Source organism: Ranitomeya variabilis, chromosome 3 (genome assembly GCF_051348905.1).
Source record: "Ranitomeya variabilis isolate aRanVar5 chromosome 3, aRanVar5.hap1, whole genome shotgun sequence".
NCBI classification, from domain to species: domain Eukaryota; kingdom Metazoa; phylum Chordata; class Amphibia; order Anura; family Dendrobatidae; genus Ranitomeya; species Ranitomeya variabilis.
This window is the reverse complement of record NC_135234.1, coordinates 51,031,242-51,058,460: the sequence shown is the minus strand read 5'-3', so window position 1 is coordinate 51,058,460 and position 27,219 is coordinate 51,031,242. Positions and strand designations below refer to the sequence as shown.

General features: G+C 45.8%; 1 protein-coding gene across 2 annotated transcripts in view; it reads left to right on the top strand.

The window, feature by feature from the left end:
- The window catches only part of USP25 (ubiquitin specific peptidase 25), a 104,904-nt gene that overhangs the window by 31,111 nt on the left and 46,574 nt on the right, over positions 1–27,219 (top strand). For both annotated transcript variants that reach the window (XM_077294032.1, XM_077294033.1), the window contains exons 4-11: positions 96–219; positions 1,662–1,824; positions 8,792–8,878; positions 11,662–11,799; positions 18,437–18,513; positions 20,850–20,923; positions 21,416–21,564; positions 24,128–24,255. In XM_077294032.1, coding sequence (XP_077150147.1) covers positions 96–219; positions 1,662–1,824; positions 8,792–8,878; positions 11,662–11,799; positions 18,437–18,513; positions 20,850–20,923; positions 21,416–21,564; positions 24,128–24,255 — 940 coding nt within the window. The remainder of the gene's footprint in view (positions 1–95; positions 220–1,661; positions 1,825–8,791; positions 8,879–11,661; positions 11,800–18,436; positions 18,514–20,849; positions 20,924–21,415; positions 21,565–24,127; positions 24,256–27,219) is intronic.

Below are 27,219 nucleotides of genomic sequence, written 5' to 3'. Positions count from 1 at the left end.
CGCCCCCGAGGAACAGGAAACCTGCAGAGATAGAATGCTGAATATATTTTACATGCTGTTGGATTTCTGCAATGAAATGCTTTCTTCATTTTTAGATGTGATTGACCTAACTGGGGATGACAAGGATGACCTGCAGAGAGCGATCGCCCTGAGCCTGGAGGAGTCAAACAGGACGTTCAGAGAGACTGGAATCACCGATGAGGAGCAAGCCATCAGCAGGTCGGTGAATAGCTCGCCTGCTGCTCACTGCCGTCACACACTATTGGCCGAGTATCGAGAGCCTGCTTGTGTCCGCCATGTTGTTTGCTGAAGTTGGGGAAACTTGGATTTTAAGGCCAATAAAAAATGTGTAAAGTCTAGCACAATTTATAGGAGAAATAATAGTCGATGACTAAAGCGTTGTGTAGACAGTAGATGCCGCAGTGATATCGATATCTAGAATAGGAGGCTGCATTACTTGCAGAATTAATCCCACAAGCCTTCTAAATAATGTGATATTCTATAAATATAAAAATATTGGTGAGTGAATGAAGAAAAAAAAAAAAAGATCCGCCAGTTATTCTCTATTCTCACCTGCCAACGTCACACTGTGGTCTTCCGGGGGTGGTGATGTGCTATCTGGTGACTGCGCCATTGGTCTGGGCTGTTTGGGGACACCTGTTGGTGTTAGAGTGGGAGACACGACGCACAATAGGGTCTTATCTGGTGGGGAAATGGTGGGATGTTCTATGTTAACATTGTGGTGGATCCTGATGAAGAAGTTGGTTCAGCTTTGAATCGCTCTGAGAATAAGCGGCATGCTCTAATCCCTCATCATCTGTTAGATTTGTTGAATCCACTACAGCAGCGCAGACTATTACTCCTATCCTCCACCAATTACAATTAGTGTATTTTAATCTGATGGGTTTCTTCATGCCGATCCTTTGTTCTCAAGATTAGTCTCCATGAAACGTGTGTGGAAGCCGTTTACTCCATTCTCATTGATTCGTGTGCACCCTTGGCTGCTGAACACTGGCCTGACTGGCTGCCATGTAGGTGTATGGCCACCGTGACAGTAATTCGGGATCACAGCAGTAAGACGGTATCCATCTACTGAGCAGTTTGTCTGGGTCATCATTAAGCGGCACAATTTGAAGGAAGAAGACCTCTTTTGGGCTGAGGGTACATGGCGACTTTGGCCGTGACGCCTACATCGCTGCGCCGTACACGTGAATGAGATAGCATTGCTACCCCCAAGATGTGGAGACAAGTCACTATAAACTCCGATGAGGGTGGACATCTTGCAGTTTGCGTGTTGCGGTCGGAGTACACTCCTGAGTCACTGTGCGGCCCCACTCCTTCTGATTACGATGCGTTGTGAGCGGCTACACCTAGGAAGGTTTCTCCGCCACATCTGTCACGCGGTCTAGCCTTAGGGATCCTGGACAAGCCCTTTTAAAAAGGGTGCAACCTAGGATAAAGTTGACACTAATCACCCAGCTTAGGTCCTTTACTTAGATTGGCCTGTAGTAAGAAATCACGAGTCTTGGTCCATAACATTTGGTTACGGACTTCTCTAACATTAGAGGTGCCACTGGATAGCACATACCCTCCAAGGAGCACCTTAGTCAAAGTGCCAAGATCCACCGCACCAGCTGATGATTGCTGCTTCTTCTGTGTAGGGTATTAGAAGCCAGCATAGCGGAGAACAAGGCCAGCCTGAAGAGGACGCACACGGAGGTATGGAGCGACTCTCCTAATCCTTACGACAGGAAGCGTCAGGACAACTGTCCCGTGGGGCTGAAGAATGTGGGGAACACCTGCTGGTTCAGTGCAGTCATCCAGGTGAGGATTTATCTTTTCTACCTTTTCCTTCCTTTGATTTACGCGGTGATTATGTGACAATATGTCTTACATAGAGATGAGCTAACCGGAACTATAAAGTTCGGTGTTCGTTCCGTTCTGAACTCTGAACACGGGCTTCTCCTGGAGGTCCATTTTACAGTTCAGGAGTTCGGGGAGGAGAGAGAGAATTTTCCAGCTTCAATGTTCGGGTCCCCACTGATTTCTATGGGGTTTGCTTTCAGATAGAGTTCTGGTACATGGACTGAACTTTGGACTAAAGTTCGGTCAAACATGATGAACCCGATAACGATTGCATGCAGTGAAGGAGCCAGTCTCATAAGACCTATTTTAATATGTGACATTTAAAGGAAATCTGTCACCAGGTTTATGCAGCCCCATCTGAGAGCTGCAGAGACCCTGACTCCAGCAATGTGTCACTTATTGGGTTTTTTCCTGTGGTTTTGATAACACTGTTCTACCTGCTGCAGCTTTGCTAGTCTTCTCAATGACTCCTGCTATGTTGTCCTAGATGCTCATGAGCTTTCAGCTTTCATTCACCCCCTGCCCATTACCAATGATTGATTAGTGGCTTTCTTCTGAGGTACGGTGTTGACAGAAAACTGGCAATCAATGTTGGTCTGTGAGCACTAGCAGAGTTGCAGCAGATGAGTCATTTTATGAAACGTACAGCAACAAGCCAAGTAAGTGACTCCAGTCTGGGTCTCTGTTCCTATTTTACACTGCCCTCAGATTAATGAGCATAAATCCGCTAACAGATTCTCTTTCACAAGTCTGATTAAAGGTATATTTTTCTGATTTGCAATCAGCCTCGAGCAATTCAATCAAGAGAATATCCCAGGTAATAGGAGGTAATACAATACAGTCAACTAGGATTGCACTTAGAAATCATTGGCTAGTCGCTAGTGATGAGCGAACATGCTCGGAGAAGGTGTTATCTGAGCATGCTCGGGTGCTATCCAAGTGTCTTCAGCATGCTCAAAAAATGTTTGAGTCCCCGCGGCCGCATGTCTGACAACTGTTCACCAGCTACAACTCACGCAGTGATTGTCTAACAAACAGGCAATCCCTGCATGTGTTGCAGCTGTCGTATAGTCATGAGACATGCAGCCGTGGGGACTCGAACATGTTATTTGGGCACGCCGAAGACACTCGGTTAGCACCTGAGCATGCTCAGATAACACCTTATCCGAACACGTTCGCTCCTCACTACTGGTCGCTAATAAACCCTCACAGCTGGACTATGCGAGGGTGGGATAAGGAATTTTACATGGGGTTATCCTATAACACAGTGACTCATTAGAGACATAAAAAGAGACCTCGCACGTATTCAGAGAGTGAGTGATCTCATGTGGCCAGTGCCAGGATTGTAACCCAATGCCCGGACTCTTGGGCGTCTGCCCAGTTTATGTTTATGGACTGCACAGTGTGTACGTGGCCAATACAGTCATAAGGGGCGCGCTCGGATTTCATGCCACATTATACCCAGTAGTGACCAATCTGCCTCAATAAGAATATTATAAACCTGAAAAAGTGGGTGACGTGGATGTTGGCATTAAATCTCGGGGTCAGGTTTGATCTAATTGACATGTGATGCAAGGTTGCCAACCTTTTTTTTTTTTTTTTTCACAATATATTTTACAGACACAATGTAAAACAATAATAAATCATTATGATTATTGAGAGGCCAAGAGACAAGAGAGACCAACTACTAATTCTAGAAAGCGGCTGCTGTTGAAGGATCCCTCTAAATCAGATCAGTCATCAGCCACTCCTTGTCTGGCAGCCATCAGTGTCTCTGCTCTTCTGTCTAATTGAAGTGGAGTGCGATTATGTTTTAATTTGCCGGTCACAGCTCGCGTCTATTCCTTTCCATCGATGGGGAAATGTTATTTTGATTTGTTTACGATAAATGGTCGGACTCTGCTGAAATCAAAGTCTCCACAAGCACCGTAACGGAGAGTAACAGATGGCGAGCCCCGGCCGCTGCCGTCAGCTGCGGAGACGGGATTGTTTACTTCCTCTGATTCATGTGTCTGTGGTTTAGTCTGACCTCAGGGAGCTGTTATCTGGCTGCTTATTTTCTGCCTACAAGATCATTTGCACTTTATTAATGAAGCTTCCATTTGTGCAAAAGAAGGAATTAATGTAAGAAGTGAGAACCGTGCGGAAGCCCGGCCATGAAGTTCTCAGCGCGGCGGTAATCTGCTGATCAGCAATGTGTGACCGCAGGATCTGTTTATATATAAATATAGAATGTGGACGGCGAAAACATCATATGACCCATGTTATCTGCAGAGAGATCGGGGATATTTAAAGGGGTATTCTGGCTTTGGTAAATAAAGGTAATTCATTGTGTAATGAAAACGTATAACTTCGCCCATCAACTGGTTGACATGGCAGTAGTGCGCCGGCAAGACCCATGTCCCTTTCACCAGGGGGTAAGCCAAATCTCCGACTCCTCAATTTTCATGACTCCGACTCCACAAAAATGGGCTCCGACTCCACAGCCCTGACTCCACAGCCCTGACTCCACAGCCCTGACTCCACAGCCCTGACTCCACAGCCCTGACTCCACAGCCCTGACTCCACAGCCCTGACTCCACAGCCCTGACTCCACAGCCCTGACTCCACAGCCCTGACTCCACAGCCCTGACTCCACAGCCCTGACTCCACAGCCCTGACTCCACAGCCCTGACTCCACAGCCCTGACTCCACAGCCCTGACTCCACAGCCCTGACTCCACAGCCCTGACTCCACAGCCCTGACTCCACAGCCCTGACTCCACAGCCCTGACTCCACAGCCCTAATAGGGCTGTGGAGTCGGTAAGCCAAACCTCTGACTCTGACTCCTCAATTTCCATGACTCCGACTCCACCAAAATGGGCTCTGACTCTACGACTCCGACTCCACAGCCCTGCCTTTTACCAGGCACAGCTCATACTAGTGAGGAGCGAACGTGCTGGGATAAGGCGTTATCTGAGCATGCTCGGATGCTAACCGAGTGACTTCGGCGTGCTTGAAATTTTTATTTTTTTTCATATCCCCGCAACTGTTAAACATCATGAGTCAGTGATGGCGGTAGTCATGTATTCTGGGTGGTAAGGGGGTCTAGAGCAAAAGGGTCTCACAGTCTGGAAACAACTTCTGATCAGATGACTGACAGGGTGTCTTCATGTATATTTGGCACTGCAGCCCAGAAGGGTCTGCTCAAATGGGACGGTCCGCATGGCTTCCATTCCTCAGTCCTCCACTTATTGGATAATAATCTCCGGTCTCCAAGGATAAAGTAGGAGTGAGAAATATATATTTGTTTTTTCTTTTAATTATCTTTTTATTAATTATAACCTAACCAAATATCAGACAGCTTGTGAGAGGAGGTACAAGGAGAAAGGCCGACTGGCACTGCGCAGAGAGCACCCGAGAATAACAGTACAAATAAATAGAAACTTATTCTTTGAGGCTACTGTAAATTGGCGAGATCCCTAACTAAAGGTAGACAATCGTCAAATAGGAAAGTGTAATGGTGGGAACTTTTAGAATTTGAAGAAAAACTTACCCCTTGATTTAAGGAATATAGGATGCAAGTTTCAGATTGTATTGCTGGACGTTAAGTTGGGGGAATTAAAGACAAAACAAGGGAGAAGGGGATTGAGGTTAGGGAGGGAATCTTTGTGAGGTGCAAATTTGGGATGAGTCTCCGTTGGAAGTATAAAGTGAGCAATAGCGGACAAACACATCGGGCCCGATACATGAAGTCGAGCCTTGTTCACACCGGTCGTGATGAGAAGATGGGCTATAGTCACACACTCCTGATTCATGAAGAGGTGCACACCTCTTCAGGAATCATTAGCGCCTGACGATTTGCAAACACCTCTGTGTGCGTGCCTGACCACAAATCTTATATGGGCTCTGCTGGAGTACAGTTTGTGGGGTAACAAATGTATTTGATGAGCAATGGTCGCATCGCTCCTGATCCACCCCAGCTCTGTCCACTTTATTGGAGATGGGCGAAAATAGAGTGGATATGCCAAAATGGAATTTCTTGTGATTTCCAGTGTAATAGGATTAGACATCAGGAAATTTTATATAATTATTTTTTTTTTTTTGTAGGGAGTTTGTCAAAATGATCTTTAAAAAAAACAAAACTTGAGGAATAGTCTTTCACTTGAATAGTAGTCTTTTTAATATAAGACTAAACTAGTTTTATTTAAAATAGCGCTGTGTTCAGAAATTTCAGTGTTTTCTATGAGATGCAGTTTTTGTGTGTCCTTCCTGCCTCCTGCTTGTAACATCTGACAGAAGGAAATCTATCATAAGCAGGAGGCACGCATGAAAGGCGGGAGATGCTTTACAAAAAATACACTGGACAATCTACAGTGTAAATCAGAACATAATTTTTATTATTTATTTTAAGAGCACCATTGATTCTATGGTGCTGTACAAGAGAAGGGGTTACATATAAAATACAAATATAAATTACACTCAAAATAACAATGACAGACGGACGCAGAGGGCCCCTGCCTTTGCGGGCCTACAGTCTACATAATGTAGAAAATAATAAACAAAGGTATATTCCCCTCCCACAGAGGCGTTGTTCCTGCTGTGTTGGCGCTGATTTTCTCTTTTCTGGACGAGTGCCATGCCTTTTCAAAGCAGTCTGCAACCAATGAGTGACAGAAGTTTGGCTGCAGCTCATAAATATTCCGTCAGAGCAGATGTCCTCTCTGATGAAAAAGTAAAGGCTGCAGTCTGCACGTGACACAACAATATCACTATCTGGGAACAGCGACCCCCAACATCAATGGAACAGCGCCACTGTGGGAGTTAAGTATAGATTGTTTTCACTTTACTTAGGGTCCTGAAATAAATGGGGATTGTGCAGTAGTGGGGAACCACGTCAATCACTTCTGCTGCACTATACGGGCAAATATAAAAGTTGTGCTGCATTAATACTGCTTTCTATCTGACGCACATTGGTGGGTCATTGGCTACTGTCGCTAGGCTGATTAGCCATTTGCAGTTTCCTAGAAGCCTCTAGATGGTGAACAGTTTGATCTTGTATCTTGGATTTCACACAGAATACACCTTGTATATTTAGTTCATTAAAAGCGTTGGCTCTGACCTAGGAGACACTTGCTCACAGGATGGGAACTGCCAGCTGATTTTCTCCGGCGAGGAGACCCGACTCTCGCAGCCGATTAGCAGTTGAGACCAACGTCTTCTTTTATTTTGACAACTGTGAAAAGTGGCTGATGACAGACGGCTCCTTAGTGAGGCTAATTCTAAAAAGAGCTGAGACAATGTGTACTTGTCACCCTGCCGGGACACGCCGTCCTGCACATGGATGCAAAAATATATTGTTTGGTCTCGTCTTTGGTGGGCTCAGCGCTTTTGCTTCCCTCCTATAAGAATCGGTGGGCCAGCAACGCTTGGACCCTCAACGATCAACATTACAATGTCAAAAGTTTTTCTACACGTGCCGTCACTCTTATGACTAGATTTACAAAGAAAGAAAAACTTTTGTCAACTTTTTGTTCTCCCTTTATGTAGTAGACAGAGTTAGCATAAAATGTCAGCTGGAACCTCCATTCATTTTCAACCATTTTTTTTTTTTTTTTTTTTTTTGGGGGGGGGGGGGGGTCCTTCCTTTTTTTTACTAATAGTACTAGTCAATAAAAGGTGTTTTCCCACTTTCAGGAAACAGTACCTCAACTGCTGTAATATAGCAAAAATAACGACTGGAGCAGGTACTTGCCCTCCACAGGTTCTGCACCTGCTCTCTGCCGCTGTGCGGGTCTTGGTGTGTTTGGCTGCAGTGGTAAAGGTATATCACTGCTGTAGCCAATCACTGAACTGAGGTATCTTACAGTAGTTGGAGTCCACTTACCTGACAAAGGAAAACCCCTGTAAGTGTGAATTTACTCCTTACACAACAGATGTCTGTATCTGACCAATGTTTAGTTTCTTATCCTGTACAGTTTGATTTCTAGAAATTAAGGATTGTTAAAAGTGGAAAATTCCTTTAATTCACCGTATTGTTGGAGGTCGCACTCTGTGATAAATGAATCTGCAAAACCGCTTTAAAGGGAATCTGTCAGTAGGATCAGCCCTCCTAATTAGTGATGAGCGAGCGTGCTGGGATAAGGTGTTACCTAAGCATGCTTGGGTGCTAATTGAGTGTCTTCCACGTGCTCGTAAAATATGTTCGACTCCCTGCGGCTGCATGTTTCACGGCTGTTCGACAGGCGCAACACATGCAAGGATTGCCTGTTTGTTACTCTATGTGCAATCTGATCCCTTATTTCCGTGAAATCCATATTTTTTTTCATTTGTAAATGAGCTGTTAAGAGCTATGAACCTAGATCTCCCGGAGAATCTGCCTCCAGAGCTTGTTTGGAATGAAATGAGGTGTTACTAGGGTGAGACATGTAATGACTGACAGTCTGCTCATTTCAATAAGCTCTGGAGGCAGATTCTCAGCGAGATCTATGTCCGGCCCATAGATATAAACATCTCATTTACATATTAAAACATGTGGATTTCTCTGGAATAAGACATCAGATCACAGATCTCAAGGTATCATTTTATTCATGCCCATGTTGACAGCTAAGGAGGGTTTATCCTTCTGACAAATTCCTTCTGCGAAACCTGGTGTTCTGTTTTCCTACAGTTCCCCCACAGGGCAGGTGAAGCATTACATGGGGAACACTGGAATAATTCGGCTATGTATGGTAGGTCCTCCGGGAGACTGTCGGCCAATTACTGCAAATGATCAGGCTTCGCCCTGTGTATAGCAAGACTTAGGAGCAGGGGGCAGCTGTGCACATGGCGCAGGCACACATTGTGACACAAGTGTGTGTATAAGTTCTTATTTGTGAGGATAAACTACATAAATGAGAAATAATCAGTGTGTAGATTAAACTTGTCTTGTTTCTTTCCCTTTCAGTCTCTCTTTAATCTGCTGGAATTTCGCAGGCTAGTATTAAACTACAGCCCCCCTGTCTGCGCTCAGGATGTTCCGCGAAACCATAAGGTGGGTGTGCGCGTGCACTGTACCCGTGGGCATACATCCTGCATAAATGCTGTCGTGTCATCATTCGTGCTTAAACACCCACAGCTAAAAGAACAAGTGTGAAAATATTATAACACGCATTAACATTCACATGAATTTCTGCATTTTGCAAATTCCTTAGTTTTTTCTATTGGAAATGTATTTCAGACAGGTAAGTGAGCAGCGATTGGACCGTGTCTGTGTGTAGTGAGCAGCGATTGGACAGTGTCTGTGTAGCGAGCGGTGATTGGACAGTGCTGGTGTGTAGTGAGCAGCGATTGGACAGTGTCTGTGTGTAGTGAGCAGAGATTGGTCAGTGTCTGTGTGTAGTGAGCAGAGATTGGTCAGTGTCTGTGTGTAGTGAGCAGAGATTGGACCGTGTCTGTGTGTAGCGAGCAGCGATTGGACAGTGTCTGTGTAGCGAGCGGTGATTGGACAGTGCTGGTGTGTAGTGAGCAGCGATTGGACAGTGTCTGTGTGTAGTGAGCAGAGATTGAACAGTGCCTGTGAAGCAAGCCACGATTAGACAGTGTGTGTAGGGAGCAGAGATTGGACAGGGCCTGTGTGTAGTGAGCCGCGATTGGACAGTGTCTTGTGTGTAGCTAGCAGCGATTGGACAGTGTCTTGTGTGTAGCTAGCAGCGATTGGACAGTGTGTAGTGAGCAGAGATTGGACAGTGTCTTGTGTGTAGCTAGCAGCGATTGGACAGTGTCTTGTGTGTAGTGAGCTGAGATTGGACAATCCCTGTGTGTAGTGAGCCGCGATTGGACAGTGTGTGTGTAGCAAGCAGCGATTGGAGAGTGTCTTGTGTGTAGTGAGCGGAGATTGGACAGTGTGTGTGTGTGTGTGTGTGGTGAGCGGTGATTGGACAGTGCCGGTGTGTAGTTAGCGGCAATTGGACAGTGTCGGTGTGTAGTGTTGTATTGTGAAGTGTTGTAAATGAACCCATGAGTGGAATGGTAAAATCTGGGATGGGAGCAGGTCAGGACACCTGGCACAAGCTTGCAATTTACTTTCTTTGTAGATTTCGGATCTGAACATTGATGCTGAACTCCATGCGTTTTTCCTCTTTCAGTGCTTCATTGGTTAAATCATTTGCCTAAATGCCTATTGATGAAAAGCCCCAGAGGCGAGCAAACCTCACTGTATTAAGAAGGCGCCCCGCCCCTGACGAATGCAAGTTTTTCCATTTAGAAAGTGGATTCTTCCATTAATGCTGGAGCCATTGGTACATGTCACATCAGGGTTATCCCTCTACATCATGATGCGCAGTCGACTGCTGAGTAAAGACTAGCAGGAAGCCATGACACCATCACTCTTCTGTCTCCAGAAGCCTGTGATTGGCTGTGGCGGTCAGGTGACTAAAGCAGCACATGTGACCAGACAAACTCCCAATGTAATGCCGTTTTGTTCACCCGACTGCTGCATCCAATCACAGGCCTCTGCGGATTGGTGACAGAATAGGACAACATGGCTTCTAGTCCGGTGCAGTCGACCGGAGCAGCCTGCGCTTGATCCACGGAGGTGAAAGCAGTTGAGGTGCATCAGTGTGCTATTTCCCACCCTTCCATGGCACCTATGCGGATAGGGGATAACTTGCTGATCGCTGAGGGTCTTATCACGAGGCCCCCATCGATCCGGAGAACTGAACCCCGACTGAATGGAGTGGTGGTTGATGATGTGCACCGCCGCTCCATCATTCCTAGTGGGACCACCAAAGATGGCCAAGCGCTTCACTTCACTGGTCTTTGACAGTCCCCTGAATGGAGCGGCGGTGTGCTTCATCAAACTCAGTTGTATTCACACGTGGCTATTAAAAGCCCCCGTTCTTGGGAACCCTGGGGCTTGTCTCCTGTTACCATGAATCCAGTCCATGAAGGGACCTTCAAGATATGGGAAGACAAGTGGGAAAGCTGAAAGTGTGACTGACATCTCTAAAAGCCTGTCATGGAGAAGCGTTCTGTGGGTTCCCGGCACTGAGGACCGCTCCAATCACCAGAACGAAGGGTAGAATTGCTCAGCGTGGTCTCGGCCTACACCTTCTGCAGTGTCGAATGAAAGCAGCCCTCGGATGGCCACTTCTGCCCCTTCTTTTTAAGGATTGGTGGGATCCTCCTGGCAGCCAGAACCCCACCCATCAAAATGTCTGACATATCGGGGGGCCTTTAGAAAGATTTACTCGTTAGCTATAGTAATTCACCCCGGGTGGTCTTACAGGAACATGATGGTCACGATTTGAGATTTGATTTAAGATTTTCCTGTGGATTTCTCTCTTTCAGTGAGGATAATTGACAATATAATAGGATTTAATGGGGTTTTCCGATGAGGCAGGATAGGTGATAACTCGCTGATTGGTGGTGGTTTGACCAGTGGGACCGGCACCGATTGGCAGAACAGGGAATTGTTATCCCTGATGGGGCATTTTTTACTTCAACATGGAACACAAGTTCCAGAGAAAGCCAAGTGCAGTGCTCATGCTCAATGCTGCTCCTTTGAAATGGGGGTTAAAGTCAGACCTACCCCCAATCAAGCGGTCGCCGATCCCATGAGTATTCTGTGGATGGGTGATGACTTTTCACCGGAGAACCCGTTTATCACTTCACAACTTGCTGTGAATAATGTCAGCTCTGCTACGATTGTGTATGGTGGACACAAGATGCTGCAATGGTCGTCTGCTTAGAACGGGAGCAATTTTAATGTTTCTGATATTAAAATAATTAAACTTGACCATCGAAGTAAGATTGCCATTTTCTCTTGTGCCATAGGAACATAGGAATCTGCCTTTTATGCGAGAGCTGCGCTATCTCTTCTCACTACTGGTCAGTTCTAAGAGGAAATACGTGGATCCTTCCAGGGCGGTGGAGATTCTGAAAGATGCCTTCAAATCCAACGATTCCCAGCAGGTGAGTACTCGAGGAGTTGTGGCCATAGATCCCGCAGAATAGCTTATTAGTAAGGTGGTGCTTGGGCGTTCAATGGTCGATATCTGCGCCACCGCTTGTTTTTCGGCAAACTTGTGTAGTTGATTGCTTTTGTGTACGTTTAGGCTATGTTCACACGTTGCGTTTTTGCTGCGTTTTTTTTTTAATGCAAATATTAAGATACGTTTTACAGTGCCAGAAAAAGCTGTGAGATTTCACAAATCTCATGCTCACACATTGGTTTTTTTTTTCCTGACTGAATTGGAAAACTGCTTTCTTTTTGAACACTGCAGCATGTCAGTTCTTTCAGCGTTTTTACAGTTTTTTTCACCCATGGAAAGCAATGAGTAAGTGCAAAAAGACACAGCAAAAAACTCAGGTATCATGTTTTGCTGCATTTTTGGTGCAAAAACCTCAGGAAGTTGCATCATGTTTTTTTTATGCACTAAACTTTACTCGGACTCCCATGACAGCACGACGACAGGGGATCTGCCCATTAGGAACAGGAAACCTACAGATACAAAAGGGCGGCACCTCTCCCCTGCATCAGTTGGTTTCCTGTTCCTAAAGGGACAGGTGCCTACAGATGAACTAAAGGAACCCAGGCCGGCCGGACCGAATCTGGTAGCGGGGGGGTCTCCTACCTCGGCCGGTGCGGAGAACCCTGGAGACGCCACGGTGGTCCTGGCTGGACTGCACGCGGTGGCGTTCGCAGCAGGGAGCGGAGTCCGGAGGATTCCCTGCTTCCATCAGCGTCGGCGCCGGTAAGTATACCCATTGGTGGTGCAGCGGTGCGGTGAATGTGGGGTGCCGGCGTCAGGGCTGTCTGGGTGAACTCGTGGAGCGCTGCGGTCCGTCCCCGGCGTCCTGCACCGCTCTCAGCGTGTGCTGGAGCGTTTCCGGGTGCGGTGACGTGAGGGGGCGGAGTTAGCAGCCGCTTCCGGGTCGCCGGGTGTCTGCGCATGCGCAGTCGATCCAAGATGGCAGCGCCCATAGCATCCTGATGCCGGTTTTCTCCCACATGGTTTCCTGCCTCCCTGCTGTATCCTGAGCCAATGGGGCAGCGCTGACCTATCTGCTGACTGGATCCAAGGGGGATTTAAGCAGGTGACAACTGCAGAACCCTGCTTTTGGTCGCAAGTCATCATGGAGAGTGGTGGTGAGCAGCAGCAGCAGCAGCAGCAGCTGGATGAGGTGCATCAGAAGCCCAAGGACAAGGACAGAAGCGACCAGTCCAGTCGAAGAAGCTCATCCGCAAAAGGATCCAGAGCTTCGGCTAGGAAAGAACCCCCTCGTATTCCGGTACTTACTTTGGCGCACGGGTAAGTGATCTACGTGAAAGTTCACTCTGTGACGCAGGCCCCCTATACTTTATCATTCTAGGGGAAGAAAAGCACGGACAAGTCAAAGCATAAGGAATGTGCCCTCTGTGGGGTCCCCTTACCTGATTCTTGTCCCAAAAAATTATGTGCCCCCTGTATACAACAGACGGTGAGGTCTACAGGAGTGGTTGGGTGGAAGTGACATTAGGTCAGATAGTAGTTATCACCTATATTGTCCTCCCCTAGGTAGCGTAAGAATCTGTGAGTGCGGCTAACCTGAAAGAAATGATCCGTTTGGAAGTAAGGGAATCCCTACGGTCCCTGTCCCAAGCGGGAGGTTCAAAACATAGGACCCCCCTGAGAGGGTGAAAGAGAAGAGGGTGCCTGTCACTCAAATCCTTCCTCCTCTTCTTCAGATGAGGAGTCTGGACGATTCTGTCTACCCCTGGATAGAATTGACAAAGTCGTCAAGTCTGTTAGAGGCACAATGGGGATAGAAGAGCCCAAACCGCAGCCCTCAAAGCAGGATATGATGTTCAGCGGATTGGATCGTAAAAAACATAGATCTTTCCCGGTGAACGAAAAAATCCAAGACTTGATTCTCCGAGAATGAAAGAAATCCGAGAAAAAGGGTTCCTTACCGCCAGCGTTGAAACGCAGGTACCCTTTCGATGATCCAGTTGTGGAAACATGGGATAAAGCCCCTAAGCTGGATGCGGCGGTGGCAAAAGCGTCAAAGAAAGCCTCATTGCCATTTGAGGATATGAGGACCCTCAAGGACCCCCTTGACAGAAAGGCAGATACTTTCCTTAAAGGAACCTGGGAGACGGCGGCAGGATCTCTAAGACCAGCAGTTGCCGCGACATGTACAGCCAGGTCTTTAATGGTCTGGCTGGATCAGTTAGAGTCCCAGATCAAGGACGGCGCTTCCAGAGATTCCATTCTGAAGGCTTTACCAACAATGCAGAATGCTGCGGCCTTTCTGTCAGACGCATCTGTGGACTCAGTCAGGATGGCGGCTAGAGCGGCAGGACTCTCCAACGCGGCTCGTAGAGCTTTATGGTTGAAGTGCTGGTCTGGCGACATTCAATCCAGAACTAAGCTCTGCGCCATCCCGTGTAAAGGAGAATATCTCTTTGGACCAACTCTGGATGAGTTGCTGGAGAAAGCGGGGGATGATAAGAAGAAATTTCCTAATCCGTCTTCAGCATCCTACCGCAGGCCCTTCATTAAGAGGAGATTTGGTCGCGGGAAAAAACGTGGATCCTCACCCTCTAGAGAGAGTTTTAGATGGGAGGATAGACGCGGAAGAGGTACGGGCTATATGTTTCGCCGTTCCTCGAAAGAACAGAAAAAACCGGACCAATGACTAGCAATCCCTGTGGGGGGTAGACTGTCAGCATTCTCCTCAGCTTGGTTTGACATTACGAACAGTAAATGGGTCCGAGGCATCATAGCGAAAGGTCTAAGACTTGACTTTGATCACTGGCCTCGAGATAAATTTAAATTAACCCCTTTACGTTCCTCCCCCCTTGAGCAAGCAGCCTTGGAAGCAGAGGTCACGAACTTATGCTTCAAGAATGTTTTTGTTGAAATCCCAGTATCAGAAAGAGGGAGGGGATTTTACTCTCCTCTCTTTCTGATCAAGAAGCCGGACGGATCGTTTAGAACGATCATAAATCTTAAAGGCCTTAATAATTTTCTGACCAATGAATCGTTCAAAATGGAATCAATTGGTTCAGCAATAAAAATGTTGTTTAAACACTGCTTCATGGTAGTTGTAGATCTAAAGGACGCGTACTATCATGTCCCAATACATGAAGACTTCCAGAGATTCCTGAGGGTAGCTGTGTCAATGGGGGGACAAATTCGTCATTTCCAGTTTAGAGCTCTTCCCTTTGGCTTATCAGCGGCTCCTAGGGTGTTTACCAAGTTAGTGGCCGAAGTCATGGCGCACTTACGAGAGTCTGACATCTTAATTGTCCCCTATTTGGATGATTTCCTTATAGTTGGGAGTTCGGCAGACCATTGCCTCTCTCAGCTACAGACAACCACAACCAAACTTGAGCATCTGGGGTGGATTGTGAATTATGAAAAATCCCGATTACAGCCCCAGAAAATACAGAGATTCTTAGGACTGTTGTTAAATTCAGAGACCCAACAGTGTTGTCTTCCGCCCGACAAGTTATTACACATCCAACAACAGGTGTCTAGAGCAACTGATAATCCATCCATGACACTTAGACAGGCTATGTCACTGTTAGGATCTCTAACCTCGTGCATTCCCGCTGTCCGTTGGGCCCAATTTCACACCAGACCTTTACAATCCGAGGTACTGGTTAATGACAGAATCTTACAAGGGTCCTTGCAAAGTCAGATTACTTTGGGTCCAGAAGCACTGACATCTCTTAGATGGTGGCTAATCAATGACAATTTATCGGCAGGAGTTCCCTGGGTGACACAGGCGACACGTATTGTAACGACAGACGCTAGCCCTTCAGGTTGGGGAGCACACATGGATGACATGATAGTTCAGGGTCTATGGGACCCCCTAGCATCAGCCTCCTCCAACCAAAAAGAATTAATGGCGGTTGAACTTTCAGTTAAAAAATTACTCTCATATCTGCAGGGTCACCACGTCAAGATCCTCTCGGACAACCAGGTGGCGGTCGCATACATAAATCACCAGGGTGGAACTCATTCCGAATCACTGATGAGAGTGACAGATCGTCTATTCCAGACTGCGGAAGACCATTTTCTATCTTTAACCGCACTGCACATAAGAGGAAAAGAAAATGTAAAAGCGGACTTTCTAAGCCACAACACCCTGAGACAAGGGGAGTGGTCTCTAAACGGTCTTGTGTTCGACCAGATTGTCCACAAATGGGGACATCCAGAGGTGGATTTATTTGCCACCAGGGACAATCGAAAGACAGTAAAATTCTGTTCCCTAAATCCCAGGGAGAATCCTCTAGCGGTAGACGCCTTTCTGATCAGTTGGAACTTTCGGCTGGCTTATGTGTTCCCCCCGCTGGCCTTGATACCTCTGGTAATCAGGAAGATAAGAGAGGATCGGGCAAGAGTTATTTTGATTGCCCCATTTTGGCCCAGAAAGGCCTGGTTCACCTGGCTCAGGATCATGTCAGTGGAGGACCCCTGGGTGCTTCCGGACATTCCAGATTTACTCTACCAGGGTCCAATCAGCCATCCTCAAGTAAAGAATCTCCATTTAACGGCAGGGAGTTTGAGAGGGCGTTACTGAAGGACAAAGGGTTCTCCCCAAATTTGATTGAAACCCTTATGAAAAGTAGAAAGCAGATTACAACAACAATCTATGCTAGAACCTGGCGGAAATTCCTAGCCTCTTCTGACTTTAATTTAGAAGAGGGAATTCCTATAAAACAGATCTTAGAATTCCTGCAAAGGGGCTTAGAGCTAGATCTATCCACTAGTACCCTAAAGGTACAAGTCTCGACCCTAGGGGCCTTGTTTTCCTGTAACATCGCCAATAACTATTGGATGTCAAGGTTCATTAAAGCTTCTAGTAGGGCTAGACCCATACATAAGGATAGATCTATGACTTAGGATCTTAATCTAGTCCTGTCAGCATTGACTAGAGAGCCGTTTGAACCATTACAATCAGCTTCAATTAAGGCCTTATCCCTTAAAACAGCATTTCTGGTAGCGATAACATCTGCCCGTAGGGTAGGGGACATACAAGCTGTCTCCAGAATTTCCCCTTACACAGAGTTTCTGCCAGATAGGGTAGTCCTCAGACCGGACGCGGCCTATTTACCAAAAGTGTCATCACGGTTTCACAGGTCACAGGAGATAGTTTTACCATCTTTCCTTCCCAATCCCTCCAACCCTAAAGAAGAGCTACTCCATACACTAGACGTTAGGAGATGCCTGTTAGAATACATCTCTGTTACCAATACATGGAAGAAGGATAATGCGTTATTTTTATCTTTCCAAAATCCTAGAAAGGGACTCAGGGTATCAAAGTACACACTAGCGAAGTGGATTAGGAAGGCTATCTCTTTGGCTTATACTGCAGGTGGGGGTCCGACTCCGCAGAATCTGAGGGCGCATTCCACCAGAGCCATGGCTACATCCTGGGCGGAAAGATCTGGAGTATCAATCGACCAGATATGTAAGGCGGCCACATGGTCATCCCCGTCCACCTTCTTTAAACACTATAGGTTGGATTTAGGGGCCTCCTCTGATCTCACCTTCGGGTTAAGGGTGCTGCAAGCTATAGTCCCTCCCTAAGGTAGTGTTACATCTCTGTAATTCTCTCGTCGTGCTGTCATGGGAGTCCGAGTAAAGCATTAAGCTACTTACGGGTAGCGGCATTTCTCGGAGGCCCATGACAGCACCCTTAGTTCCCTCCCTATTTCACGTGGGGGTTGCACCTTCTATAATGTATATATCTCACATATGATGCCCAGTTCCAATATATGGGTTATAATATTGTATATAAACTGTATATAATATATATTTTTCCGTGCCACTAACTGCGGTAGTCCTCTCAAGGCTCTGAAATACAACTGATGCAGGGGAGAGGTGCCGCCCTTTTGTATCTGTAGGTTTCCTGTTCCTAATGGGCGGATCCCCTCTCGTCGTGCTGTCATGGGCCTCCGAGAAATGCCGCTACCCGTAAGTAGCTTAATGCTTTATCCGCATGCATAACACAAATCTACATGGGGGGGGAAAAAAGCAGAAAACGCTATAAAACCTGTTTTTTTTTGTTTGTTTTTTTAAAGCAGCTTCTTTACTGTCTTTACTCCTGCAAAAAAAAAAAGCAGCAAGATCGCAACATGTGAACATAGCCTTAAAGGTGCTTTCTGCTTTCAGATTGCAGAACCTGCCGAACTCACCTCTCCTGACATAACTATCTTTTGTGGCTCCTCTGTTATTCCTCCTGTGTCCCTGCACTCTCGGGCACTGTAGGCGTAGTACTGGCCATTTCACACTGTTTAGTGACAGGGGAGGATAACATGTCACCGCTCCTAAGCAGAGGCTTGTCTGCCCAACGAGCCAGCAGGAGACTATAGTCAGTGCTGGGGTTACCGATGCACCCAGGTCTTGTATTTTAGGGAGACCAAAAGGTCTTTCTTCCCAAGTGAGAAGTCCAGTGCCATCACCGACCCATGAGAATTGCTGGGCCTTTTTGGGGACTTTGCATTGGAGTAACTCCGCCGTGCGCCAGGAATGGGTGCGGAAGGCGTCAGTCTTAGGCTGATGGCCACCCTTATTTTCAGCATCGTAAATCTGTGTCTCCTTCTTTCCTGTAGCAAGATGTCAGTGAATTCACACACAAGCTGTTAGATTGGCTGGAAGACGCTTTCCAGATCAAAGCAGAGGAAGAAAGGTGAGCTCTTACTTGTTACATATGGAAATGCATGAAGCCCCCATCTAGATGTGACGCTCCGGGTTATACACGGTATATGCCTTGCTACGTGTTTTTATTCCAAAATGCAACAGATTATAGTTATAACTTTACATGATGAAAAGGAAAACATGCAAGTAACCTGGAAAATCGTAAACGAAGGCTGTGACCCCATAGAACCTCTTAAAGGGGGTCTCACTTTGGACAATCCTCTTTTTTTTTTTTTCTTCCCCAAGAAGGACCCCATGACAATAAGCTGGTCACACTGTGTCCTGCTGAGACCCCAAGCGATTAGCTGTAATTTGTGGAAAACATATTAAGTGTTCACTTTTCCTGCAGCGCCTCCACAGGGTAAACTAAGCATTACACATCACCCATTCACTAATCTGTTGTTTGTGGAATACGGGACAAGTCCTAATGTGGGAGAGTGGCTCTTTGAACCCGCTCTTCATGGCGATGTATTACATTGAGACGATAACATTGGTAAAATCTGTGATTTCTGGCTAGTGCACGTTTTGTGAATGACAGGATACAGACCCTTGTGAGCACTGGCGTTACTGGTCGGCCCAGTCAGACCGCTGGTACTTTCCTCAGAGACTTCGGTTTCTGGACGTCTGATACATAAGTGGCGGCAATAGAGTGAATGTACATGTACCATAGATTACATGTCGGGTGCATGGTACGGGCTCAGGAGCGGAGCCTGCCACAGACTGCTGGTTATACAGCCGACGTCTGCCTCTAATAGCAGTGATCAGCGCCAGCTCCAGTCACTGCTGTCTGACCAATGCGATTACCCCTCGATCTCTGAAAGTGACATTTAAGTGGTGAAAATTGTAATGTGACCCTTACAGCATCCATTGCTTCAGTGCTCCAATAGGGGCCAGCTCAAGCCTTGGCTTCTTAGGAGATATTGCACCACTTTAAGTATTGCAGTATAAAGAACAAGCGATAACGTGATCACCAGGTTCAAGTCCCCTAAAGAGTAAAAATAAAGAAAAAAATATTTGTAGAAAGAAGTGAAAAATCTAAAAGTTTCAAACCCCTCTTTTCCTAGTTCAGAAATTATTTTTTTTTATTTTGTTTTCATTTGGAATCTCACATCCGTAAAAGTCTATAAAAAATCTAATATGAATGTTACATGCTGTAAAATGTGAAATAAAAAAAAGCAATGAAAATCTTAAGTTTCCAAAATAATACCACTAGACACAAAATCTCACCATGCAAAAAAATAAGTCCTTGTAACGCTCCATTGAGTACAGTGCCGCGTTCACTTTAATGTTTAATAATCACTGTGCAGATATGATCCATCCCTCGCCCTGTCAGTATGGTGACCGGTACATTCCCCTCCTATGTGGTGACTATGGATTATTCGCAGCCGGCTATCACTTTTGCTCCTGTATTTCGCTTTTACACTGTTTGGTAATTCAGTCAAGGTCCCTGTTACTGCACTTGGGCTGTGAACATTTCCTGACCATTGAGGAGCCAAGTGACGCCATTACATTGGCGGCTTGTTGGAAATTTTACCAGCCATGACACGTCAGAGGCTTCATCTGCTCTCCAAGGACAAGGTTGTTCCACAACTCCAGGAATCGGGTCTCCTGTATTTGGGATGTTGTCTCCTTTCCCTGAGTTTTGTCATTAGAGGTTTCCTTGCAGTAATAAACTCTAGGACAAGTGCTGCATCCATCCGATTTTCTAATACTTGTGCCATTGGGTTCCGTGTCACAGCCCAGGGTGTGCTCGTCTCTGGTAGGGGTCTACCCCAGGCTAGAAACACTGCCACCGCACAGTCTGCAGAACTTTGTTTCCTCCTCCATCTTCTGGATATTACTGACCTGTTATGTGGACGGGCTCATCATGCTGAGTGCAGATCTTCGGGGTGTTACACCCTAATCACAATGCAAAAAATTGCTACAATTCCTTTGATCCTGGTCCTGTTCAGATAAAGGGGTTATCAAGTGCCTGTCCCTTCCACATCACTCTCATGTGCATCCCTCCCGCTAGGCATCATACACTTGTCATATTCTAATTCATTGGATAGGTGCACCCCTGTCAGTAGGGCTGACCTCTCCTCTGGTGGAAATGATGGACCCCATGGTGAGACCCTCCAACCATTATATTGTAGGTAGATCTTATGGAGCTGATGTTTGTGGGCGGCCTGTAACTGAAAGCTCAGAGTGGACGACCTATTTGTGTTGTGTTTAATTCTTGCCTTACTTGTAAGAGACTCCTATAATAATATGAAGGGATATAAACAAGTGCACAGTCCACATGTATAAATTATGGATTTTTACAATTTATTTTTTTGTTGTTGTCAGAGATGGAGAAAAGCCAAAGAACCCAATGGTGGAGCTGTTTTACGGTCATTTCCTGGCAGTGGGCGTGCATGAAGGTTGGTTTATTTTTCTATCCTACTTAAAATTAATTCCACAGCGCTTTACAGACATTATCGTCACTGTCCCCATTGGGGCTCATAGTATAATTTCCCTATCCGTATGTCTTTGGAGTGTAGGAAGAAACTGGAGAACCCGGAGGAAACCCACACAAACATGGGGAGAACATATAAGCTGTTTGTTGATATTGTCCTTGTTGGGATTTGAACCCAGGACCCCAGCGCTGCAAAGCAAGAGCGCTAACCACTGAGCCACCATGCAGTGCTGACCACTGAGTCGCTCTGGGCCGTCGTCGCTCTGGGCGGTCACTCGTTTCCCCCCAGCGCACTCACTGTAATAAATTCCTGCAAGCCCCCCCCCCATGTGAATAATCCCCTAGTTAATTGCATCTGCACCCTGAACACGTAGATTCAATGGTGCGCGTATAAAGGAGGTATAATATTTTCCAGGTTTAGTGTCTTGTCTCTGATATCTGATTGTTTCTCGCCAAGGAAAAAAATTTGAAAACACGGAGATGTTTGGGCAGTACCCTCTCCAGGTGAACGGCTTTAAAGACTTACACGAGTGCCTGGAGGCTGCGATGATCGAGGGAGAAATTGAGTCATTGCATTCAGAGAACTGCAGCAAGTCTGGTCAGGAGGTGAGGGCACAAGAATACAGTGATGCTTTGTTTCCGTCTTACGTAGGTGTGAGTAATATGAACCATACAGCATGGAATATCGTGTGCCAGAAGTCACATTTAAAGGGGCTGTCCACTAAGGCCCCGACACTTCTTAAATGCTAAAATGGCCTTCTTAAAATAATGTTGTGAATGATGGAAGAAGTGTAAAGGCTGCAGACGATCAGGGCCGCAGATTGGCTGCAGTGCGCATGTGATGTATCAAGGCCACTGACATGGAAAATGGATACGTGTTACTTTATTTATTTTTTTTAATGTATAAAGGGCATGTCTGCTTTACAAAACCAGCTTATAAATTATGTATTAGGAAAGTGCATTAATATAAAGGATTGTCATCAGATCCCTCATCTACTAGGTGAAAGAAGCTGCCAGAAGCCCCTGTAAGTGGACTTGGCCTGACTGCATTACATGGCTTGTTCATCAGTCCCAATATGTACAGTGTAATGCTTCATTTCACCTCTGGGGGTGCTGCAGGGATAACCACCTCTTGAAATTCAAATTTTTTTCCTTTGACACAGCCTTGTGATGACTTGTGTTTGGGGACAAGAGTTGTATTTTAGCTATATTTCCACTATAAAAACATAAAACTAGGCAAGTTATAGTATTTTTTTTTTTTAATCAATGAAATTGGGGGTGCAGAACATAAGAAAAGCGAGTTTGTTTTGCTGGGTATAATGTTTTTATTGGTTCATTTTTCAGGTACGCTTTTTTGTTCTTTTAGGGAGAGAAAGGGTAAAATGAGCAATAAAGTGTTTTTTATTTTTTTTTTATTTTTTTTTAATAAAACCCGTTGTTTACTTTTTAGCTCCATATGCAGCGGTGCCATTTATGTGTTTAATTTTATTTTTTTAGCACGATGGAGCATTTTTATTACAAGGATTTTTTTCTGATATTTTGAAATATATAAAATATATTTAAAAAATATCAGAGAAAAAAATCCTGTTTTTTTTTTTTTTTTTTTTTTCCCCTCTCCCTGATAAAAGTACGGAATCCCTTCCTTCCCTTTTGGAGTCTGTGGGACTTTGTCATGCGATGCTCAATACTCTGTATTGCAGTGTATTGTGCCCATCTGTGTGACAATGGCAGGCAATCTATGGCTTCTGCCAGTGGCCACATCAAATAAGTGTAGTAAGATGGCAGCAACGGGGGCAATTGTTGGACCCAGCTGCAATGATGATGTATTAACCCCGTCTTGTGGGGGCAATAGGTGGAGTGAGCGCTCTGTTCTTTGATACTATGGATGCTGTTGATTGCGGCAGGTACTGAATGGCCAGAATCGCTGCTACCTGCAGTCCTGGGGTCTTGAAGCAGGATGTCGGCAGTATTTCACAGCTGACACCCATCGTGGATTGCACAGGCTCAACCCTGGACAAAACTGTGCGGCAGATTGCGGTAAATGACCTATAATCTGGACATACAGATACATCTTTTTGCAGGAAGGGGTTAACGCTATAGACAATAAGTTTATCATCATCTTGAGTAAGTAGAGTTCCTATATGTTTGTTTATTTTTTATATTTGGGGCCCAAAACCCCAAATTTTTGTAAATCAAGCCTCAGTAGTTAGCCCGCAGCGCCCTCGCCCTGGTCATAAAGGGCGCACAGAAGGTGGCGTTCCCTACTCTGCTATATCAGGAGGACGTATTGTTTATCGCATGTCACCAGTGATTAAATCATGACGTGTGGCCTGGAATAGCTGGCAGCAAGGGCGGTTTTCCTAATATAAAGTATAATTTTGTTTAAAGCAACAGTAAACCTTGGATAATAAAAGTAAACTGAAGAAAACCCTTCCATGTAGTTTTATAAGAACCTTGCAGATGTTTTTGAACAGGTTATGTGCCCCTATAGCAAACCGTAATGGAGGACTCCTGCTGTAGCCCGCTGCCTTACAGCCAAGACGGGTCTGATATGTGTCAGTAATTTCACAGAGCAGTCGTGCTGTAATATGAAGCTTAAAGTGTTAACAAATGTCATATTAGAGACTGCGTACTTTACTGTGATAAACCATGTCAGCATGGCTGGATAATCCTTAACTGGATCTCAGCCCACCCAGCGTGACTGACAGCTCCTCAGTGTCCCTCCTCTCTGTTGAGTTCTTTCACTGCTCAGTACAAGCTGCATCTGTAGAAACAATGTTTAGGATCTGTTCACACTCGCATAAGATAAGACACACTTGTGTCGGAAGCAAAGACGTTAACATGGTTGTGAAGCTCTTGCGTCCGTCTTACGGCAGACCCAGCCATGCCTTCGTTTCCATTAGGATGCTTTTGTCATTCTTCCTGCTGCAGTATTGTATCAATGTCGAGAAAAGATTGCACAGTCAAAATGATCAGAACTGTTTGTTATGGATCATACCGCGTCCATAATGTCATTCAGTGATGACTCCAGTTGGGACAGAGCTGCCTACACTCGGCATTCTAGTAGCCGTCCATGTATTTGTTAGATCTTCATAGACTTATCATTAGGTTCTTCGTCTCCCAGCTTCTCCGTTCCTCATGGCTCGTTCTTTCTTTCTCTGCCCTTTAGCACTGGTTTACAGAGCTCCCGCCCGTCCTGACGTTTGAACTGTCCAGGTTTGAGTTTAATCAAACTTTAGGAAGACCGGAGAAGATCCACAACAAGCTGGAGTTCCCTCAGTGTTTGTACATGGACAGGTATGTAAGCGCTGCCATCATGTCGCTGCTCTCTAAGCTCAGTCATTGCTGCTGTCTGATAATCTGTAATGAACACTCATCTCCCGATAACATGTCTAAACAGGCTGCCAATCACACATTGACGTAACAAAATGCTCCTTTATTTGGTGAAATGGGTTGTAACCTTGCTTTACCTCTTCCGGACCACCCATAGACTTTATATACACGGGCGGTGAAGTTCTACTATAACTCGAAGACAGCCAAGTCCCCGTAGAGAAGGCCGAGTTTATTCCCGTTTGTGCCTTCTCCTCCACCCCTGTATATACAGTGTACACAGTAATGGGAAGTGCTGGCATCGCTTCTCCCCCCATACACATGTCATGTGATCACTGTGTGTATAGAGAGGGATCAGGAGGCTGCATTCCCCCTGCAACTGGGGCTAATATACCAGCCTCAGTTACAAGGGAAGTAAGATGCAGATTTGGAGTCCTCCAGCGGATCAAAACTCCCCTTCAAGGTGCAAATAAAGATATTGAAATGTCCCCCCTCTCCCCCCAACAAGTAATCTTTTTATTGTTTTGTTCTTTTTATGACGTTATTGGTGGGGCAAATATGACATTAATATTATTACATTTTTAAATCTGTTTTAGTGGTCCCTTGTGGTCATAAAAAAGTGAAAAACTGGCGTATTTCCATTATTTTGTCCTCCAATATCGGCAAAAAAAAAAAAATGTATGTATGTATGTATGTATGCATGTGTGTGTGTGTGTGTATGTATATGTATATATATATATATATATATATATATATATATATATATATATATATATATATATATATATATATATATATATATATATATATATATATATATAAACAGCGGCCTAAAACTAAAGCGTCATGTATCACGAAATAAAGAAACAAAAATTACTTGACTTTTCAAATGAGAAAAAATGTTTACTCTTTAAAGCACATGAGCAAACAAAAGCTCACAAAAAATAAAATAAAAAATACCATGTTAGGAACGGGTTAAGGCCATGTTCACACAGTGCGTTTTTTACTGCAGAACCGCAGCGGTTTTGCCGCTGCAGTTCCGCAGCTGTTTTCCATGCAGGGTACATTACAATGTACCCCTATGGAAAACAGGAACCACTGTGCACACGGTCCTGAATTTCCCTTAAAAAGCCGCGATGAATCGGTGCGGGAAAAAAGGAGCATGTCACTTCTTTGCCCGAAACTGCAGCGGTTCTGCACCCATAGACCTCCATTGTGAGGTCAAACCCGCAGTAAAACCCGCAGATCAAAAATATATCTGCGGGTTTTATTGCGGTTTGTGGTGCAGAACCGCTGCAGCCGGAAGTGCGGGGAAGCGGCCGGAAGTGCGTGGGCGGAAGTGCTTGGGCGGAGAGACATGGAGGCATACCGTCGCATGGGGATCGTGTCGGCCGTTTGATTGATTTGGTATGTGTGTGTGTGTGTGTGTGTGTGTGTGTGTGTGTGTGTGTGTGTGTGTGTGTGTGTGTGTGTGTGCATGTATGTGTGTGTGTGTGTGTGTGTGTGTGTGTGCATGTATGTGTGTGTGTGTGTGTGTGCGTGTGTGTGTGCGTGTCCCCATGCGACGCTAGTGCCACCATTGTGCTAAGTCGCCGTATGGGACTACTACTCCCATCCGGTATTAGGATGGGAGAGTTGTCCCTGTGTCCGGCGACTTAGCACAATTGTAAAGTTACACAAAACACCTACACACAATACACATACATGACACACAGTACAGTACATACAACACATAACACAGAGTATATACTCACCAACAGCACACTTGTAGGCGAAGCCCTCGATCCTCCAGGAAAAAATCACAAAATAAAAAATCAAATTCATACTCCCTGTCCGCAGAATCCATAAAACTAGTGTCCCACGCCGATCGGCTGCTCTCCGGCGATACACTGCCAGGAGCGAAGCTCCTGGCAGTGTATCGCGTACTGTTCCGGAGTTCAATGACTCCGGCGTCTCGGTTAACGGCAGTACAGCTGCGTTGAACTTTCCCACGCAGCACTGCCGTTAAGCGAGAGTGCCGGGGTCAATGACCGCCGGTAAACTCGCTCGCGCATGCGCAGTGACACACCGACAGGAACTATGGCTCCTGTCAGTGTGTTGCTGCAGCCGTGGAGAGCAGACATATCTCTGGATGTGTCTGTTCTCCATGGAAAATCTTCGTGGGATACGTGGCACTTAAATACGTGGCAATTAAATACGTGACACGTGGCACTTATACGTGATATGTGTCACTTAAATACGTGATACGTGTCACTTAAATATGTGGCACTGAAATACGTGGCACTTAAATACGTGGCACGTGGCACTGAAATACGTGATACGTGGCACTTAAATACGTGGCACGTGGCACTGAAATACGTGGCACTGAAATACGTGACACGTGGCACTGAAATACGTGGCACTGAAATACGTGGCACGTGGCACTGAAATACGTGATACGTGGCACTGAAATACGTGGCACTGAAATACGTGGCACTGAAATACGTGGCACTGAAATACGTGATACGTGGCACTGAAATACGTGGCACTGAAATACGTGATACGTGGCACTGAAATACGTGGCACTGAAATACGTGGCACTGAAATACGTGGCACTGAAATATGTGGCACTGAAATACGTGGCACTTAAATACGTGATACGTGGCACTTAAATACGTGGCACTTAGGCTATGTTCACTTTTTCGTTGTGCGCCGCAGCGTCGGCGCCGCAACACACAACGCAAACAAAAACGCAGCAAAACGCATGCACAACGCTGCGTTTTGCGCCGCATGCGTCCTTTTTTTGATTGATTTTGGACGCAGCAAAAATGCAACTTGCTGCGTCCTCTGCGCCCGGATGCGTGCGCTGCAGTGACGCATGCGGCGCAAAACGCAAGTGCGACGCATGTCCATGCGCCCCCATGTTAAATATAGGGGCGCATGACGCATGCG